This window comes from Sceloporus occidentalis, unplaced genomic scaffold (assembly GCF_023333645.1).
Source record: "Sceloporus occidentalis isolate IW3139 unplaced genomic scaffold, rSceOcc1.0.p SCAF_1, whole genome shotgun sequence".
Classification (NCBI taxonomy): Eukaryota; Metazoa; Chordata; class Lepidosauria; order Squamata; family Phrynosomatidae; genus Sceloporus; species Sceloporus occidentalis.
Window position 1 is genome coordinate 293,130,292 of NW_028316981.1, and position 22,124 is coordinate 293,152,415.

At 39.6% G+C, this 22,124-nt stretch overlaps 1 protein-coding gene across 2 annotated transcripts in view; it reads left to right on the forward strand.

The window, feature by feature from the left end:
- The window catches only part of OXCT1 (3-oxoacid CoA-transferase 1), an 89,106-nt gene that overhangs the window by 8,192 nt on the left and 58,790 nt on the right, over window positions 1-22,124 (forward strand). For both annotated transcript variants that reach the window (XR_016277809.1, XM_089496052.1), the window contains exons 2-5: window positions 2,525-2,633; window positions 6,927-7,017; window positions 18,641-18,776; window positions 20,555-20,704. Coding sequence is in view for 1 of the 2 variants with exons in the window: in XM_089496052.1 (XP_089352178.1) it covers window positions 2,525-2,633; window positions 6,927-7,017; window positions 18,641-18,776; window positions 20,555-20,704 (486 nt within the window). In the remaining variant the exon portion in view is untranslated. The remainder of the gene's footprint in view (window positions 1-2,524; window positions 2,634-6,926; window positions 7,018-18,640; window positions 18,777-20,554; window positions 20,705-22,124) is intronic.

Here is a 22,124-nt window from a genome sequence, read left to right on the forward strand (position 1 = left end):
TGTTAGAACAGGAGTGACTGCGGATCTGAACTGCAAACCCCCCACATGTGCTAAAGGCCATGCTCAAGGTAACCCAGTGGGTTTCCATGGCTGAGTGGGGATTCAAACTTTCTTCTCCAGAGTTGTAATCCAACGCTCAAACTGCTATGCCACACTGGCTCTCTAATTAGCATGACCAGTGAATTATCTACCTCCTTGGCCAATCATTGAATCAATTAACAAACGTAAGATTGGCAAGATAGGCAACTCTTTGAAAGGCTGAAAGAAGTAGAACGGATTCTTAACTCCTCTGCTGCCCTAATAGTATTTAATGTTAGAAGTAAAGTGTGTCCTTATTGTTGAGGCTAGTTTGGTATATTTCTGCTAAGTAAGATTTTCTAAATGGCCATATTTTTCCCTTTCCAGATGGATTAGAAAGTGCTGGAACTCCCCTGATAAGCATGTTTGGTATCTTTACGTACTGCTTCTTCTTGCTTTTTATTGATAGTTGACTTCTTTCAACTAATGTCCACTTACATATCACCAAATGGGGACATTATATCTTCAAACAAAGAGTTCACATATGCTATTAGTATAATTTAATTAAAGATATAATGCAATTACAGTAAGAGAACTGTGACCAGGTGGCCTGTGGGCCTGCTTGATGTTCACTGTTAATGTGCAACTTTGAAGCTTCTGATCTTCATCTTATGGTAGCTTATCTTTAAAGCAGATTTGGAATGTATCTGTGCTGCAGAAATAATGTAGTTTGACATTGACTGCAGAAATAATGTAGTTTGACATTGACTGCAGAAATAATGTAGTTTGCTTTAACTGAAATGTTTCCATCCTACAGGATCCTGTGATAGTAGTTTAGTGAGATACCAGCACTCTTTGGTAGAGAAGGCTAAAGACCTTGTAAAATTGCAAATCCCAGGATTCTGTAGGATGGAGCTACAGCACTTAAAGTGATGCAAAACTGCATTATTTCTACAGTGTAGATGCATCCTTGGACACCTCTTCAGCTACAAGCCTGGCCTCTGTAAATTAGGCAACAATGTCAGTCTAGTTCCAGCTGTCAATATTTACCTTATCCTTAGAGCAAGGATGGGTATCATGCATTGTTCCTGATGGTGGACTGTAATAACTGCAACTCTAAGCATTGTTCACCATTGACAACATCTGAAGAGTCAGATGACTCCCAGCCCTGCTTTAGAGAGCATCTGACTTAATTGTTTGTATGTTTTGGGCCTAAATCCAATTGTTTACACCTACTAATGTGTATCACTTGGAACCTGATAAGTTAACGCTTATAAAAGTTCAGTTGTTTCAGTGGGCCTACTTTAGTTGGGACTAATAATTGGATTTAGGTTTGTAATTGAGGTTCTATCACGGTTGGTCCCACAGTTACAACCTTTGTGCTGACATAACTCCTGTTGCCTTTTTACCTCTAAGATCCCTTCTTGAATCTGTCCTTGGGCCTCAAGATGATCACTATTGGACCAGGAGCTGTGTTGATCACTGGGTTCAGTGTGGTCAAGCATGAACAATTTTGCTTGTTAATAATTAAATTAAAACATCCAGACAGAGATGAAGAAAATAAAAACAATAAAGATTTATTGTACATTGGCCCTCCATATCCACAGATTCTGCAATCATCTATGGCTTGAATCTATTTTTAAAAATCCCCCCCCCAAAAAAAAAGAAAAAAAAGAAAAAAAGAAAAAGAAAGAAAGAATAGAAAAAAAGAGGCAAACTTTGATTTTGCCATTTTATATAACGAACATCATTTTACTGTGCCATGTATATAATGGGATTTGATCATCCACGCGTTTTGGTATCCAGGGAGGTCCTGGAACCAAATCCCAGTTGATACCAAGCGCTCACTACCGTATAACAGATAAAATAATCAGATCATTTTATACTCCCCCCCCTCCCAATTTCTAACCTTAGTTTCAAACAAAGTTACACTTTGTCCTGAACTCTCCACATTCACAGAAGTCCTTATTCAGATCTGTGCCTTTCCCCTCATCCTATGCAACTCTATCTCTATCTCCACCTGGCCCTATCTAAGTGTTTTACAAACTAGCCTCCAGGTTATATCCTTTTCTCCATAGCTCTTTCCTTCCATCGGCTGCAGTTGGTTGGCTCTACCCAGGCTTGCTAAACCTTTTACTTCACAGGACGGTCTATTTTGCTTGCCAAGAAATTGTTCTATGTCTATGTGGACTGGAAAAAAAGCATAAAAGTCAACTTAATTATTTTCTTAAATTATACATTGGCAAGAACTTCTGCAACACACTTCTAAGGCTTCATCAGGGAATTCCTGCCTTTACAGTCTCATGGGCTAAAAATGTGCCTTTGTGAAAATGAAAAGATGAGACTGTTTGGGAATTTAGTGTCATGTTCTATGTCTCTCTTTGTACAAATGCACTGTATTCACTGCCCTAATTGTAGCCACCTATGAGAGACTTTGTGTTGTGGTTGCATGCATAATACTGTACATGATGTGTTCTTTCTTATTTTTATTTTTTTACTCTTCTAGAATTGTGGCTGCTATTTTTCCACCAGCAGTTGTCACAACACCAAATTTTATACTGATCCAGTGGAAGCTGTGAAAGACATACCTAATGGGTCCACTCTCCTTGTTGGTGGTAAGTATTGCAATCCGCTGTTTTCCTCTAGGCTGGATTAAAGTGATTGGAGACCTGGATCACTTCTTAAAACAAAGCTCTTTTTGATTAAATATGTGAACTACTGTAGGGTTGATGACATAGGCTGCTGCCATGCTGCACAATTAATGCTGTTTGACACCACTTTAGCTGTCAGGGCTCCACCCTGTGGAATCTGGGGATTTGTAGTTTGTTGTGGCATCAGAGCTTTCTGATTAGAAGGTTAAATATCTCACAGAACTACAAATCCCAATGTTCCATAGCATTGAGGCATGGAAGTTAAAGTGGTGTCAGACTGCATTAAGTCTACACTGTTGATGCAGGCTCAGCCTTATTTATTATTTAATTTCTATCATCCTGTCAGAAAGTTAATGTAATCATATACCAACTTACAATCATGTAAAGTTGAATTGTGTCATTGTGCAACATTTGTATTCTTAGGAGGGGAGCACAGCCATAGCTACAACACTGAGGTGCTGTTGTTCATGTAGCCAGCACTACGTCCCAATGTGCAATGGGAATCCTTTTGTGCAATGTGACATCTCCTGTGGTGCCCCTTTGTACATCATTGCAATTCACTATCATGCTTGTGTATCATGCTTGTGTATCATGCTTGTATACAATGACACAACTCTGTCATTGTAAAGTTATGCATCATTGCCTCTTATGCAAAATCTTGTCACAAACATCAAGAGGTAGCAGTGTAAAAACCTTCCTTGTGTGAACCCTTTTCCAGCCCTGCAATGTCAGTGAGACTAACAGACTAATCCAGTGCCGCGTTACTCAATTACTCCAGTAATTCATGAGATGTTGATGATAACAGAAAAACTGGGAAATTCAGGAAGTAAGTGGAGAAGAAAAAGGAAACAAAGGCGCATTACAGACCGCCGAAAAGTGGCGGCCTGCACCCGCCCCTTTCCCCGCCGGATCGGGGCCTCAGTGGCGAGAGCAGCAGCCGCTGAGGCCCGTATCCGCTGCTTTCCAGGCTGCGGGGAAGCGGCAAAAGGCCCTTTTCCCGCAGCCTGGAAAGGGGTGTCCTTGGGGCTTCAAGCCCCAAGGACACCCTGCGATGGCGGGGAGGAGGAGAAAGGGGCCGCTTGGCAAACTCTGCGTCACTGGGCGCAGCCATCTGAAGGCTGTGCCTAGTGACGCAAACGGCAAAAGGAGCTTCGTTTCGGAGCTCCTTTTGCGGCCGGGGAAGGGGCGTACTATGCACCCTGGCGCGACGTGACAATGTCACATCCGCGCCACCCCATATAGAGGTGGTGTGGTCGTGATGTCGTAATGGCAGCAGCCGTGTGGAATGGACGCCGCCATTTTGTGCACGCTCCGCGTGTGCTAGGGTTGGGGGCATCCAGAAAGGATGCCCCATTCTAACCCTAGCACGCGCGGAGCACACACTTTTAGGCCCATTTGTAACGGGCCAAAGTCTGCTGCATCTTTTCCTTTCAGCACTAAAGCTTGAAGCAGTTGCACTAACTGAACCATTGATAATCCAGCCCTGATTCTTCCTTAAATAATTTGTTCAGTTCCCAGCCATGAAAATAAATGATAGGTTCCCAGTTTTCAACATTGCCATTGGGGCTTACTTGATTTCCAGTCAGTAGATAGAAGGGGAATGGGCTTTCATATTACTCCTTCTCATAGCCGTCCATTCCTCTATAGGTCTGTTTAGGCTCCCCCCCACCGCCATTTGCTGAAAATGCCAAGGTAGGAACAGAATGACATGCTTGCTGGTCCCACTTCCAGTGTCAGCATTCTTCCAGGTTTATCCTTTGCATGCTTGGCAGGAGATCTGAGAGTCTTCTATGCACACTGGCTAGGGGCACTGCACCAGGGAAGAGGTGACACCACTACTCCTCAAACACCTACCTTTTGGCAGAAACGGACTGTGGCATTTGCCTTCTTCCCTTTAAAAATGCTTTAAGAGATAGTGGGAGTGGGTTGATGCTCAGTGGGAAGGGAAAGGAGGGGCCTCATAATTTTTTGAAATTAAAATTTCTGATTTCAAAATTTTAAAGTTTTGAATTTTAAAAAAATGAAATGAATTTTTAAAAAATTCTTTTAATATTTTATGTTAAAAACACATTTTAACCAAACCTTCAGTATGTATATGTAAATATATTTAGATTGTGCGTATGATATTGTAATTGGAAAGTATCATTTTAATTTTGTTAGTTGCTTATGTCACAACTATTAGCATGACATTCAATGGTATATAGGAATTACAATTTATGTCTAACATTAGTGGAAAAAAGCATTACTAAGGATTCTGTATAGTGTGAAATGGCTAGGGGTAGGCAACAAGAAACCTAGTAGCTACGTGCAGCTCCTATCCCTGTTTTTCTGGCCCTGCCACTAAAACAAATGAAAGTAGAATTGCTAGTCCTTGAAGCCTATAGAAGCAATGATTCTCCTTTAAAACAAAATGCAGTTAACTTGTTCTCTGCCTCCCCCCTTTTTACAAAACTGGGAGGCTACATCTGCACTGCAAAAATAATGCAGTTAACTGCTTTAACTGCCATGGCTTCATTTATGAAATACTGGGATTTGTAGTTTGTTGTGGCATCAGAGCTTTCTGACAGAGAAGGTAAATATCTTACAAAATTACAAATTCCAGAATTCTATAGCATTGAGCCATGGGCAGTTAAAGCAGGATCTAGCTGCATTATTTCTCTAGTGCATATGCAGCCAAAATTGACTTGGGAAGGTGAAGTGGCCCATGATGGGTCTGGTAGGTGATGGGGGCAAGAAAATTGTCTCATGCCCCTACTGCCCAAGTTGTCTAATACTTTCATAGGCTGTCCACCTGATTGAGAATTGAGGTTTTTCTGCATCCTAATCTTGTGAGGTGTCCACACATGTACATCTGATGGTCTTTTTCAGAGATTTCAAAGAGAGTGGAATGGAGAGAGAAAAGTCTAAATTCTGTTGTTAGTCCTCACTAGAATAGACTCATTGAATCCCTGAGATTTACCTACACATTGATTCACCAGTCAGAAATTGACTGAATCTGTCTACTCTAACTGGGGATAACCAAAACGAAGCTGCCTAGAGTGTGCAATCTAGCTCTCATTTATTCAGCATGAAGACTCCACTTCCATGCAATGTAAAAGATTTGAGAAAGGGCTTAGATTTTGATTGGAAGCTGAGCATCAACCTGTATTTGTCTAAACGAACTGTCTTAACACATAGCATCACTGACCTAAATCATGGGTCTCACAAATGGATGCTCCATCTACAACAGTCTTGTTGGATCTTTCCCATAGGTTACAAGGATTCAGATTATTAGTCACATTATTGTTCTAAGGTTGTAAAAACAATAGTGGCTAAATGGAGCTATTGATGGGCCTATGTCAAAGCTTGGAAAAGTTACTTTCATTGACTGCTGCATCCACAATCACCCAGCTTGCATGGCTAGTGACCATGTTGGCCTGGAGATTTGTAAGTAGAGGTTCAAAAGCTCTGGTCTGTATTTGCATGTTCTTTTGTGGGATAGCAATAACACTCATTTTTGCCCTTGAAAGAATATAAGGTTGTATGTGCAATTTAGGGCACAAGCAAGCATAAAATAAAAAGGAGAGTCTTCAGAAGGTGGATGGTGTATGTTCTTATGATAGGTCATAAAAATCCTTAAAAGTTGTTAGGATTGTAAATTGTCTTGACTTCATCATCAAGAGAATTGCTTGGGAAGTTGAACAGCCTAGAAAGATAACTACAGGAAGCATTGTATAAATGGCTTTATTGCAGTGGAAGGGTTGTTTGACAGCCAGTGCTTTCAGAAGGGAGAAATCAGTACATAGTTCACTGAATATAAAAACCACGAGCTGTCTTGCCTGGGAAGGAGACAATAAAAGAAAGAGAAGTTGTAGGACATTTCTGTCCATCTTGACTGAATTTCTTTCTGAATATCCCTCTGTAAATGCTTTCAGTTTCCATCCATGATTTCAGGAACTACAGTAGTTTGGTTTCTTCATCTTCTCCCCCACCACATTTCACAATCCACTTAGTTAGGTCATCCCATTAAGAAGGTCATAAGAGATGGTAAGTTTTGGATTGACTTACTGGTATATTAAAAGTACAGGAGCCCTGTCCACTTTTTCATGTGGCCACAGGAAGGGTGTGGTCTTTGTCTATTCCGTGATATGATAGAGCCCCTTCTGAGTTTTCCTTTTCCTATGCTGAATAGAACCCCTTCACACAGCTGCATGGATGGGGATCTGTGCATTTTTAAATGATGGATTTGTTCACATTTGAATAATTTGTGTTTCATAGGTTTTGGTCTCTGTGGAATTCCCGAAAACCTCATAGGTGCTCTGTTGAAGACTGGCATAAAAGGGATAACTGCTGTCAGTAACAATGCAGGGTAGGTGTGCTTCTGTTCCTAGAATGCCAAAAATACAAAATCTAATTCTCTTTACTTAAGTGATAATGCATTCCTTGCTATATTATGTGGTTGTGGGGAAGCGTACCCTCTTTGTTCTTCAGAAAAAGAGTCCACAATTTCAAGGAAGTTGCCTTATATTGATTGAGTCAGACATCTGGTCTATGTAGCCCATTATTGATCTCAATGGCATTGGTCAACAGTAGCTTTCCAAGGTTCAGGTAGGATTCTTTCCTACCTCAACTGAAGATGCCAGGGATTGAACCTGGGGCTTTTTGCATTCAGAGGAGATACTCTGCCTAGAGATGTAAATTTTCTAGAAATCATTGAATCCACGGGGGTAAAACCTTTTTATTGTTTTTTAAAGAAAAAAATTGGAGTTTTGGGGGGAAATTTTAAAAAATACACTATTAATCCCTTTCCCTCAAGACTCAAAGTCATTTTGTTATCTTATATGTGTGTGCCTTCAAGTCGCCTGTCAGTTTATGGTGACCTCATGAATTTCATAGAGTTTTCTTAGGCAAGGGATACTAAAGAGGTGGTTTTGCCTGATCCTTCTTCTAAAGTATGATCTATAACACCTGATACTCATTGATGGTCTCCCATTCAAGTACTAACCAGGTCTGACCCTGCTTAGCTTCCATGAACAGACAGTATCTAGTGCCTGTAGGATACATAAATTCATTATATATAACTTTGGCACGTTTATTATATTATGATATTTGCTATATTAAAACTACAGTACATTTTTTTCAGAATATAATTGCAAATGGAACTTTTTAAAAACTTTTCCTCCCACATATGGAACTACATACTTTTGAATTGTAAAAGACACCTAAATTGTAAGGAACCTCTTTGGTTTTGCCAGTGTGAGGAGAAGGCAAGAAACCCAGTGAAGCAGACATAATGTTCTCATTTCCCTACAAATGAACAGGAAACCAAGGCCAAGAATTACAGGGATCTGAAATCTACATAATCTTAAAGAAAAGTCTTCCCCTTCCATGGTTTTTAGAAATTATTTAGGTGCAGTTAATATGTGAATGCCTTGTCTTCTATTCACCATTTTAAAACAAAACATTTCATAATTCATTTTTTCCAAAATCTTTCTGGAAAAAAGGCTTAAAAAGTCCTGAAAAACACTCCCCCCATTTTTTCTGCCTGAGCCTTCATGTCTCTAGCTGTGCTGCTGAAACAACAGATTCAACTTCACTAAGGTTTGAAGTACTAGGGATTGTTCTTGCGTACATTCTTCTCTTTTTGCTGTAGTTATTTTGATTTAATTTTTTGTGGAGCTGTTACAGCTGTAGTGCATTGATATAAGCAGTGCAGAAGCAGTGCATTGCCACTCATGTAACACAAGCAAGTTAATTTTTTTGTCGCCTTTGTACTATAGTGAACTGTATTCGGTTAACTGTATTTTACTATAAGAGATTCTCCTTTGAAATAAGGGGCCCTGTGAGAGCAGAGCTTCATAGATGAACACAAAAAATTGACAGATAATTTTTTCTTTGTTATGGAAGTCATCTAAGTGCAGTTTACAAATTGCCCTGTGAAAGAAGAAAACACTGTCAATTTCAACAAATCTTTAAAAAAACACCTTCATAGATAAAAGGACTGAATGTGCCCTTACTGAGTTGTTGATCCTTATCTAGTCCAGTTCCAGTTCCAGATCCATCTGTAAATGGACCTTGGGTAAGATGTAATGCCCTCCCCTTCTCCCTTCAGTCAGTACACCAACTATGGTTAAAGTAAACAAAAGGCAGGGGAGGGAGTTTATGGAAATTGACCCAGAGCTAATCTAAGTAAGACTCTTGATGGGCTTAAGCACATTTAATGCTGGGCTGGATTGTTGCCAAGTGATCAGTGTTCTGAATTGGAGTACAGATCATTTTCAGAAGCTTGATTCCCTGCCACTGGCTGATAGCCCGCTGGGTGACACAGCTACTGCTAGACCCAAGTAGTGCTGCCAAGTCCCTACAAAAGGAAGTTGTTGTTGTTGTTTGCCCTCAAATCATTTCTAATTTATGACAACCCTAAGGTGACCCCATCACAGGGTTTTTTGTGGCTGAGAGTGTGTGACTCCCAAGGTCATCCAGTGGGTTTCTATGGCCGAGTGGGAATTCAAACCAGAGTTACAGCCCATTGCTCAGACTTACACTGGTTCTTTACAGCATGAAGTACCTGCAGTTTAAGACATTTCCTGCTCTGTCTTGTCATCATGACTTGAAGAAATAACTGGAAATGCCCTTTGGTATATATGGGCTAAATGGCAAATGCAGGGGAAAGTATTTCTTTTGGGTTGGGGGTCACTGGCTGTCAGTGGTAGGACTAGTTCTCCAGATCACACCACATGCCCATTCATTTGTTCTCATATGCCTATTCTCTCACCTCCTCTCTTGTATATTCTCCTTGGATGATGTACAAGATCGTTAATCATCCCAGATCCTTTGTCTTCAATTAATTGTACCTGGTTAAAAGCTTGAAGTGTTTTCAATGTTCTTCTCATTTTATCTTTACTTGGTAAAAGATAAAATTGGCAGTGTTTTATCAACGAACACTGGTATATCATGACAGGTACCTTAACATGGCTTAAAAAAGCCCTCCAACAATCCATGGTCCTGGCAATACATGTTCTCCCCTAGGATTTCATGCCACCCAAGACCAGCAATTTTGTTGAAATTAACGTATTATTGGTGTGAATGTGCCTCAAACCAACTAGGCAGAGGATTTGAATGCTTGAACTGTGGAAAGCCAGGATCAGGCTTGCTGTGCTGAAACACTTTCCTCCAATGTTATGCTTCACAAGTTAAACATTGACATTTTTTTTCTTCTTTCCTTTATCTATACTACTATTGACTGTGTAGCCAAATGATAAGATAATACTGATTCTTCCATCATTAAAACACTCCTTGTCTCTTTTCATTACCCAATTTAGCTCTCATTGCTGGGAACCTGATATGGTGTATTGAGAATATATAAAGTGATAAACAGTATATTTAACTGTGGACAGGTGTTGCCCTGCTGCTTAAGAAATATCAAAATTCTGTAGTTACTCAGTTCTTTTTCAAATGTGAGTTGAGACATATTTAGGGGGTTTACTGAAAAGCTGAGCAACTTGATATATTTTGAACTTCTTCCTTCTTTCCATAGTAGTAATGCTTCCCCAATCTATAGCCTGTGGTTGTCTACCAGGAGATCTTTCACTTTCATTTATGCTGCTAGCGTTGCATCTTCACATCTCAGTTGACAGATGTCCTGTCCAGGGTGGGAAATTGCATGGGGAAGAGCAGCAGATATAAGGAGAGACATGACATTACTTAACATCATTTTTCATTTCATGGTTGATCTGTGTAAGTCTTTCATTTTGGGAGTGTTTGGGGCCTCAGGGGACTAGACAAGTGAATCTGCCATATTTTTGTCTGGTTTCAGGTGAAAAATCAACAAAAAATATTCCAGATTTTTTTTTTAAAAAACCATAGTTAGGAGGGTTTGGAGGGGTCTCCAACATACCTGAGGGTCTCTGAGCCACAAAAGTAGAGTTTGGGGGTCATGCGTGATTATAGAATTTTTGATTCTTTTGGATATTGGAATAATTGCATATACATTATTAGACTAAGATATCTTGGAGATCCAGTGTGACATGGTGATTTGAGTGGCTGGACTGCGTCTCTGTAGACCAGGGTTTGAGTCCTGCTCAGCCATGAAACCCACTGGGTGATCTTGGGCAAATCACATGCTCTCAGTCTTAGAGGAAGGCAATGGCAAACCTCCTCTGAACAAATCTTGCCAAGAAAACCCTATGAGAGGTTCACCTTAGGGTCACCATAATTTGGAAACGGCTTGAAGGCACACAACAAAAACAGTTCAGGGGAAAAGAGCACCTGTCAGGAAACTGAGGAGCTGAATTGCTGGTGTGAATAAGTTCTTAGTGTACCCTAGCGCTTCTTGCACTGTTGTGTCCAAAGTCACTGAAGTGTTCCCTCACCACTACTTCACATTGTGTGTTAATGGGGTGGGGGCAGGGTGACCAGATGTCCTTTTTTTCTAGGGCATGTCCTACATTTCTACCTACTACCTTCAGGAGCAATTCCAAAATATCCTCCATTTTGAGCATGCCTAAGTAGCATAAATTTATATTTATAGTATCGTTTTTAGCCTTTGTTTTGTAATGTCCTACATTTTTTTTAAATGTTCTACATTTTACAGTGTCTTCTTCCTCTTTGTAGTTATGACATCTGGTCACCCTGGCTGGGAGGAAAGCTAGGAAGACATTTTGGCTGTACAGTAGTGTTGTACAAACTCTCCAGTCCCCAGTGACCTCTTGAAAGAGATATGTTATGCTTTCTTCTCATAGAACTCAAAGTGACATACATGCCTTCCTCAGCTAGCCTTCAATCCAGACACTGATGAGAAACAGACTAACATAGCTGTAGCATAATTGTTGCATCATATGCTTTTCTTAGCTGGCTTAAAATGACTTGGTATAAATGCTCTCATTAATTATTCTTGGTGCTGCTTAAGACACATTGCACGGTACCTGCATTGTACCATGCAATGTTTTTGTTGTGTTTTTGTTCAGAATGGCAGGCAGCCAGCTAGACACGTTTTCTTTCAAGACACACCACTTGTACCCTCTCTCTTTTCTTTTTCACCCCCCCCCCCCGCCGCCCATTTCCAACATTTTTTGCAATTATTAGGAATGGTTAAACTTTGTTGGCTCATTTGGTTTTCTCCACTTGGAGAAACTTTGGAGTTTTTCTTTCTGAAGACATTTTTTTGTATTTTTGCAAAACATTGGGTTCCCCCCAGTCTGATGACATATTTCTATTTTGCATGGAATGTGCTGTTTTAGCTTCGTTAGGACACACATGGATAGTAATTATATGATACTATCTGTGATGTTGCACATGCAATGTTAATCTTCTGCAGTTTCGAGCTTATTCTTCTAGTTGTGTCTCAAATATATGATTTTTCTTTTTTCACCTTGTCATTCACTTAGTGAGTGAATGAAAGGAATAGAGGCTCTGTGGGGTCATGTTGACTGTTGGCCAAGTATTTGTTTGAACTATTTTTAATTCCTTGTCATCTGTTGTGCTGGTACTGTGCCTGTCTCATTTATTGCTTGGCTGCCAACACTTCACCCATGAAGATGTACACTGAGATGTTGACCCAGGGCCTTGCTTTATGTTTTAGTAAGAGGACTGGTGTGTAGAAGAGAGCATGATAGAAACATTAAAGTTAAGTGTGGTGTTCAGTGGCCATAGAGAAATGTTAAATGCTAGGTCTTCCAGTTTGTATATGTATGGTTACCAACAGGACATAATACTCCTTAGGACTTCAGATATTAACGAAGAATCATGTTGATTCAGACCAAATCTGCATATGGAAAAATGTTTTGGTCACACTGTGTCAAACCACTGTGCTATACGTATGTTCCTTTATTTCTTTTTCTCAGTAACTGATGGGCAGATATACCAGACATCCTGATGTTAGAGTGGGTATCTTTCATGACTAGTAGCTATAAACAATCTCATCTCCTTTTCAATTAGTCCAAGTTGGTCATCATTATATATTACAGCAGTGAGTTTGCTTGGAGGTGAATTTGCTTTCAGACCATCTAGGCCAACTCTCAGCACAGTGTGGGATATCAAGAGCTGGAGCATCTCCAAAATATGATTTTCCAGCCATCAGCAAGGGATAGCCCACCATATGGTAATTCATTCTTTTTTTCAATTCCTATTATTGTGGAAGAAGTTTCTCCTAAATCAAGAGTGGGGAAAATGTGGCATGTGAACTGCATGCAGCCACTATCCATTTTTTGTGTGGCCCTAAGATCCACCTAAGAAATTCAATTGGGGACATAAAATGTCCTAATTTATCAAAAACATGATTGTCTTAATCCTCTCCTTGGCTAAAGATTGATTGAACATAGAGTAAATCAAATCTAAAAATGACTACAGTGCACCTGCATCATACGCAGGTGCGTCATACGTGCTGGAAACTGCCGGAAAAAAGCCTTGCATGCCCTGGAATAAGTAATGGGGTGTGTGATTGCGGTGCTCACGTGGCACCACACAATGCCGCATGGCGGGCACGAACCTCATTACTTCCAATGGGACTCAAGCGTACACAATTTTCTTTTAGGTGGGGGGGTCTGGAATGGATCCTCCGCGTAAAGAAAGGAGGCACTGTACTTTTTTTTTTTTAAAAGAAAAGTTATTTACATTCAGAAGAGATCTCAATTACATAGAATAATGTTCAAGTACAACAAAAGGAGGGGAAAAAATGAAACAAGGAAAAATAACTAAATTAGTTTTAAGTTTCTATTAAGGCTGACCAAATGGCCAAATCTAGCACTGTTGGAATAGCTATCCATTGGATCACAGGTAGAGAAAAATTGTCTTCCCAGTAATAAAATATCATTCTTTTAGCTGTTTAAAAGGGCATGAAAAATCCACTTCTGTTGGCCATTTGATAATTTTTAAGAAACAGGTAAATAAATAAAAAAAGAACATGTGTATCCCTGAATATCATGGAACTTTCTAATACCAAATTTACTTGTGTGGTTACTGTGTTAATTTATATTAGTAATATTACCGGGAAGCCATTCATGCCACACAGTTATAGCACTATCATCCTACTTTAACTGTTAACTGGATTTGCGGCTTCTGGCTGTGCAGCATTTGAACTTCATTGGTTTTGTTCATACTCATGTTGACATATAACTGCAACAAATCATGCAGCTTGAGATTGCCAAATAAATAAACCTAGAAGAAATTTTCAGATCAGTTCATTCATCTTAAAATTATTTTTTTAAAAGATACTTTACTGAACATTGTTTATTTTTTAATTAATGGTATTCTTACACATAAGAATATGTAGCTTCTAATTTTAGATGGGAGGTTATTAAACATGCTGACAGGGTCATATTTTTCTGGTATTCTTATAATACAGAGGCTCTAAAGGCCAGTAACTGTGTCAACAAGCTTGTGTGCTGCTCAGACTACAGATGAAGAATGGAAACACAGACACTGAAGTCAGCTGCTACATTAGAGCAGTGTGTCATATAGAAGTGACAAAGATTAACCTTGACTTGTAGTCCCTATTAGATGCCATTTCCTAGGTTTGTGTCTTTGTGACATATGGTGCATAAAATAAATACTTGTGGGGAAAAAGCAATGAACAATTTGTGACTTGTTTTCCCACCATCCCATCATTAGACTTTGGCTGGGAGCAGATGGAGGGGGAAAGGCAGCTCAAGCTAGTTTTTCATGATTCTTATGGAGAGCCTGCCGACCGCACTGTGAAATGGGGTGGATTGTTTCTTTTAGACCATGTGGAGAGTCCCATAATCACTCAAGGCTAAAAAATGGAATTTTTAACAGAATAAAAGTGTTTTGGGCTGGTATTTATCACATGATGTTGTGTCTGTCTTGCTGCTTCTTTGCATTCCATTTGTTACTATTGTGCACATTTTCATTGACGGGCAAAACCCATCAATAGGCTCTCAGTCTCACTGCTATTCCATTTCGGCTGTAGTGAGATAGGGTTCTTCCACTGTAGTTCTGCTTCCCAGGCAGTCATGTGTGAGTGGGCATGCTTCTGCTCCTCTCCTTTTCTCCCCCTTGCAGTGATCATGGATCCCAGTACCTTCCCTAACCTGGCTGTTGTGTGCATATTTACACAGCTGCTGGCTTTGAGAAGGTGTTGGTAACTGGATCGCTTGCTGCCCCACTTCCTCTTAAAGCGCAGGGCAGCTGGGTGAAACCAGCACCTTCCCGAATACTGCTGCTGTGTGTACATTCACGCAGCGGCCAGCTTCAGGAAGGTGTTGGCAACTGGGATTGCTTGTTCCCATTTCCTCCCAGAACATGGGACTACTGTGTAAATGTATGCACAGCAGCAACGAGCTTTGGGAGGGGAGAGGAAGAGCGGCCCCAGCTGCCAACACCTTCCTGAAGTCATCTGTTGTGTGCACATTCACACAGCAGCCAGCTTCGAAAGGTGGCTGGCTGTCACAACCGGTTGTCCTCCCACTTTACTTTTGGAAAGTGGTGTTTGGCAGTGCGCAAAACAGATCATGTGCCCTTGGGTTGCCAAAGTGCTGTCCTGGGGAAAAGTGTGATAAAAAAATTGGTGCCAGGAATTGAACCCTTTTCCCCAGAGTAGCAACTCAACACTGAAACCACTATGCCATAACTGGAGTTACATAACTGGAGTTACATAACTAGAGGGTGGGAGCAGCCACCAAGAAGGCTCTCTCTCTCATACCCTCAGAAGTGAGCCTGTGATTGTGGTAGGATTGAGAAGAAACTTTAGATTCGACGGTCTCTATGGTTGCTTCCAACTCGATAATTCTATAGCAATGAGTGTAGTTGCCTGAGGTTTGGAAACTTTTGTCCAAGGGAGACTAGAATGGTTCTCTCAGTCCCAAAGACACTGCTTTGAAGGGAGATTGAAACCCTCCTTTAAAATGGATTCTGCTTTTTCAAGTGCGGATGTTCAGTGATAGCTGTTGTGCTATATATTTGTATCTGTACTTTAAATCTTGTAACCTGCCTTGAGTTTTAGTTTTGGGGAAAACCTGAGAGATAAATTAAAGAATAGATTCACCCTGGGTCTTGTGCCAGTAGAAAGGTAAGATATTACTGTATATACAGTGCGATCACGCCATACGCAGCTTCCTACTTACGTGGAAGCTGCACGACAGGAGAATCAATGGTGCGTGCGCCAATGGTGCGTGTGCGCTCTCCTGTGAGCATGAGCGCCATTCAGTAGAATGGGACTTGAGCTTATGCGTTATTCGTCTTACCCGGGGTGGTGGTGGTCTGGAATGGATCCCCTGCGTAAGTCAAGGGACCACTGCACTCATGTATAATTCTAGAAATTTTATTGAAAAAGTTTTTATTTGAGCCCTACTTCCTCTTCCCAAAGATTGTTGTTAGACTGTGAGTTTGTATTGAAATAATTATTTTTGCAGAAGTATGGTAGTTTTGATACTCGTTTCACATGCAGACATCAAAGTTCTTTGACTATTCTGTTAGGAAATGGCTTGTATATGGTTGCACTGAGATATCATTTGAAAACTTCTGGAGGCTGTGTAGGTGTGCAATTGGTCTCTTCCTACATATAGGTTATTTGGTGCTTGAAGTGTTGCTTTAGATCACCAATGTTGATTTGATGGCACCCCGGCAGTTTGATTTTGTGCTCTTATTTCCTCATGAGTACAGCTTTGCAGCATGAATTCATGATCTCCTAGCCTTGTATCCTGTCATAAGTTCTGGTTTAGAAGAATAATGCAGCACAGCAGTGGGAGGTGTCAATTCCTATTGTTCAAATCCTGCTGTTCAAAGATTAGGTATACTTGAAGTCAGGAGTGTACAATTTTTGGTCCTCCAAATGTTGCAATTTCCATCATCTGTCACCAATGGCTGTGTTGGCTAATGCAGGTGGGAGCTGTAGTCCAGCAACATCTGGAGGGCTACAAGTTGCCCACCACTGCTTCAAATCCTTCTTGTCTTAGCACAATTTTGACTGCCATCCACATAATTGGACTGAAGGTATTTGACCAATATAGTCATAAAGCAGATGGCACTGCTGTGAATGTTGTAACTATATTGTTTGAAAAGAACAGGAGGTAAGTTCAGGATAATCTGCGTGTAGGAAGATTTGTAGGCTGTTCTTCTGGATGAGCCAGTTCTGTTAACCTGATAAAATGTTATGGGTGTGTGTGTGTGTGTGTGTGTAGAAGATAGGAAATTTAAATGAGTGAATAAACTGATAAAGTGTGTGTGTATAAGCAAAAATACAACAATAATGAAAAGTATGAGTCCAGAGTAGGTAGGGAGTAAGGCTTACTAAACATTTGTGCTACTGGATGGCAGTTGATCTATTCCTCATGACTCTCTCTTTCTAATATTGTTTAATTTATTTCCAATTTTTGCTCTGTTTACTGTAACTGATTCCCTGAAAACAACCAAGTCTAAAAAATCCCCTAAGCAAGCAAATTGCATTGTCTCAGAAATAAGCAGTTCAGTAGTATAGGTAATGCAAGAAGTGCCAAAGAACCTTCATGAATATTTAATCTCCCTGATATGCATTTGTCTGGTTCATGTTTTTGCTGAGTTGAAATCTATATATAGCCTCTAAGTGCTATATAAAAATAATTTTTTCGTTCTGTTTTAATTGTGCATTTGGTAATCAGTAATTTATTGAGTGAGGGAAACCAATGGATTAGGAGAGTGCTTGACAGCATAAGGTAGAAATCTCTCTAGTCCTTAACAAAAATTTTCTTGACCTTTTATTCACCGGGGAGCTATTCATGCCACACAATTATAGCACTATCATCCCACTTTAACTGTTACGGTTCCATCCCATGGGATCCTGGGATTTGTAGTTTGGGGCAGTTCTGGAGCACTCTGGCTGAGAATTGTAGATGCCTCTCCCTTCACTGCCAATACCATGGAATCATGGCAATTAACTTATTTCAAAATCCAAAATACTCCAAAAGCCATAACCAATTTTGTGGGTGACTGAGATAATGACAACTTTGCTTTCTGATGGTTCAGTGTACACAAGCTTTGTATCATTGTATAGAATTACCTTCAGGCTATGTATATTTGGTGAATTTTTCTACACATATGCTAATGTAGGTATTAAAAAAAAATCGAAAATCTGAAATACTTCTGGTCCCAAGCATTTTGGATAAGGGAGACTCAATCTGTATACTAAATCAAGTAACATATCGTGGGCATGTTATAGGGAGAGGGCCTTAGTTTTCCACAGATTCTCAAAGGGATCCATAACTAGAACAAGAAGGTTAAGAATCCCAGGTGTAACCAGTACTGAGCTAGATGACCAACAGCCAGACTTGGTATAAGTTAGTTTTTTACTGCAAACTGGCACGTTGTAAACACAAATGGCTGCTTCATAGATAAACCAACTACACAATAATGTTGGTGATGTTACACACCAAATACAAAGACCAGTATAATGCAAAGAATGCTGTAACATTAAAATAGGAATTATCATCTGTTTTTATTTTTTATAATTTGAGGACACTTATTTTCTTACATATGAAGCAGTGGATGAGCAGATCTTATTTTACATTTTAATAAGGATGCTATGGGCTAGATAAAATTACTTCAGGGTTTGGCTCCAAGTCATGAGTATTAGGTGGCCCCTCTTGTACTATAATAAGCAGACTGTTTAGTGTATGAGTAATGCCTCCCCAGCTCTGTTAGACTATTTCGCCCCTTGTCCTGTTTTAATATTTGGGAAGGATACATCAGTTGAAGATACTGATACATATGGAGTAGTCTCAGTGGCCAGAATAATGCAGTAAGGAAGAAAATGATAAACATAGGTAGCACAGAATATTTAAATTAATTTATTTGTACTGTATTATTTTTCAAGGGTTGCAAACCAAGCCAAAAAACCATGCCGAGGGAGGGAATGCACTGTTGAATTTGACAAGGCGCAAACCACAAATTTAACTTTCCAATGTTTGGAAGCTGGAAAGAAGTGTATACCCATGAATGTCTGTGATATTACTGTATGTGACTTGGTTTGTCATGATAATTATTTAACAACCTCTTCTGGACAGGGTAGATAATTTTGGTCTTGGACTCCTACTTCAAACCAAACAAATCAAGCGCATGGTGTCTTCCTACGTTGGAGAGAATGCAGAATTTGAGCGTCAATATTTATCTGGAGAATTGGAAGTTGAGCTTACACCACAAGTAAGATGATCTAATGAGTTCTCCTTTGGGTTTAGGTGGGTTCTGGTTGGCCTAATAGTACTAGCTTTGGCTTCATTCTTTGACCTCAGTTCCAAGGCTTGCTGCATCAGGACTGTATGCCTAAGGTACTGAACAGTGTGCTTCCAGATTGTTGCAAGGTAAAATGTTAGGATAACTTTGCAGGCATATGTTTTAACTGACTATAATGGATGTCAAATTGCTAGAGCATTATACCACAATCTTTTAATTTTATTTATTTATTTTGAATATAATAAAAATATTAAAAAAGCAGGCTCTGCACTTGACCACCTTGTAAAATTGCAAGTAATTGAAATAACAGTGGGAGTATACATAGAGATGCAGACTCATCTGCATATTTACATAAAATATACGAAAATTAACACTTTTTGTTTGGATTACAAATACCAAAATTTCCAAGCCAATGTGGATGTTGGTCATGTGGTCTGGGGATTTGGGAACTATAGTTCCCAAAAGTAACATCTACAAACTCTGATTTGTATTCTGAGTGCAAGAACTGCTGACCAGCTAAGCAACCAGCTACCCCAAAATGGGAAGTGAAAAAAATTCTAAGGCATCTCTAAACTCCAGCGGAGCTCTGCCTATGCCCTCCAAAGTACTGTTCGTTCACACAGGGTGACAATAAGGTTTAGCAAGCCTGTGCAGTTCCCTGGAGGAGCTTGGCAACCCAGTTGGTTGGGCTGAAATGATACTCTTTATTTGTGTATATTTCTGGAATAAGAATCAGATATCAAAAACTAATCAAGTAGAAGGTTTCAATAAATAGAATAATATTTCATGAGATGTTAGGCCATAAGGCATACTTTTACTCTTGTTTGTTTAGAATTCGAGAATACTCCAATAACAAGTTTTTTTTGTGTTGGGAACTCTAAGTCACTATATCTACTGCCATCTTGTGGATAAATCTGACATATGTTAGTGAATTTAGGTATTTTCTAATTTATTATTCTTGGAAACTTTTCAGAGTTTATTAAAGTCAGGAAGCCTATTTCCTAAAAGTAATAGGGTTTCATGGCACTTTGAAATTCCTCAAAATAAGAACTTTGAATTTTGATCCATAAAATAGATCATCGTTCCTTTTCTCCACAGGGTAGAGAGAATGGAATAAAAATATAACTTATAATATTACTTATAATCATTGACAGACTCTTTTTTCATTCTTCCATAAAATATATTGGATAGTTTGGCTTTTCTTGACTGTCTTTGTAGATGATCTGCATTTTGTCAGCATAGACCCTAGGGCCTAGGGCTGTCAGAAATAATTACTACCCCTTGCAGTAAAAAAATTGGTTGTTTTGTTTTTGTTTTATATTGTTGAGTGTTATGTTCTCCCTTGTATTTGAATTATTTTGTGTTTGTTATTAATGGACTAGTAAACTTTATGTTATGGAAAAAATAAAAAATGGCACAAACACATAAACACTGTGACATCAGGGCAGGTCAGTCAGTGGCATTAAGGGAGTTGAATTTCAGTTCAGAATTTCAACTAATAAAAGAATAACTTTTGTGAAGCTATGTCCTTGGGTTTTCTTTGCCAACCATAACATTCAGGAAGCTTGTATGTACTATTTGAATAATATTAGAGCTGTTTGGTAAACAAGAAAAAGAGAAGTTTGTCACTCTGGCATTTGTTTTCTTTATTTATTTGCTTAGGCTTTGCAGGCTTTCTTTTTAAGCTGACAGCCTTGCTTCCTCTTCATTACAAATGTATGTCATTATGCATTGTTTTTCTTCTCTAGGGCACTCTTGCTGAGCGGATTCGAGCAGGAGGAGCAGGGATCCCAGCTTTTTTCACCAGCACAGGATATGGAACTTTAGTACAGCAAGGAGGAGCTCCAATCAAATACAATAGTGATGGCACCATTGCCCTTGCCAGTGAGCCAAGAGAGGTAAAATGCTTGTGATTTTGAACTGTGTTGGCACCAGCAGCTTGAGACTGGCAGTGGGTGACCATTCAGGATCTCTCCATAAACCTTTTCCTGGAGTTTTGCTTTGGGGATCAAGTGTCAAAACAATACTCTTTTAAGGGGAATTTCTAAAGCGATAGCCATGTTAGCTTGTTGAAGAGTTATGTGGCATCTTTAAGATTAAGAAATATGTCTATAGCATGCGCTTTCATGAACTACAGTTGATTTGTGCATGGAGTGTAATCTTAAAGGTTCACACACACATACTCACATACTTTGTGCACATTAGGTATAATGTGAAGAAACTTACAGAAGTTGATTATCACTCTATGACAGTTGTATTACTGTAAGAGTAGACTCAATCATTTATTGAATGGTGAGTCAACACTAATCTAAATTTAATTGATTAAACAGCTCTGTTTTCAATAGGACTAACAATAGGATTAAGACCTGCATGTTTTAGGATAGAATATTTTTATTTACAGTCATAGACCAATAAACAATGATACCATTTACAAATATTTTAAATATCTTACTTGTTGTCAGGATGTTTTGTGTTATCACCAACAATAATTTTTCGTGGGCGGCGGATGATGATGATGATAATAATAAAAAGTACAGTTTTCATTCCCAGTACAGTCTGTTTGTTGACATCCCACCCCAAACCATTTGCACTGTGTATATTTGTTGTTGTGTGCCTTCAAGTCATTTCTGACTTCTGGAAACCCTGTCATGGGGATTTCTTGACAAGATTTATTCAGATTGCCAGTGCCTTCCCTAGAGGCTGAGAGAGTGTGTCTTGCCCAGGGTCACCTAGTGGATTTAATTGCTGAGTGGGGAATTGAACCCTGGGCTCCAGGGTCATAATCCCAACACATCAACCACTGACTTTTGCTTCAAGTATTAAAACATTTTTAAAGCCAGTACATTTCCTTCCGCACCACCTACAACCTCTTGTCATTCCCCAGGTCAGGGGGTGAGCAACTGTGAGAGACTAGGGAGCACTTCCTTCCCCCCCTCCCCTGGTAATATATTCAGAGACATAGCTATATAACCTACCTCAATCATTTTGGGAGAGGCGGGTAAATAAAATGTATTATTATTATTATTATTATTATTATTATTATTATTCTGGAGTATCAGTATGCAAATTGCTTTATAAACAAACTTGCCAGGCAGCACGAAAGAAGCGTGTTTCTGTCTCTTCACAATGTTGAAGCACTTTCATTCTCTTCTGGTCATAAAAGCATGAGAAGAGGGTCATAAAAGCATACCTTTTGCCAAACAGATTTTTCCAGCTTGGCAAAAAGGTGTCTGCTGGATTTGTTTGGAATGCAATAAGGCTCTTTGCCTACTTCCCGTTTTTGCCCCAAACCCCTAATAGGTTTTTTTTAGCTCCCCC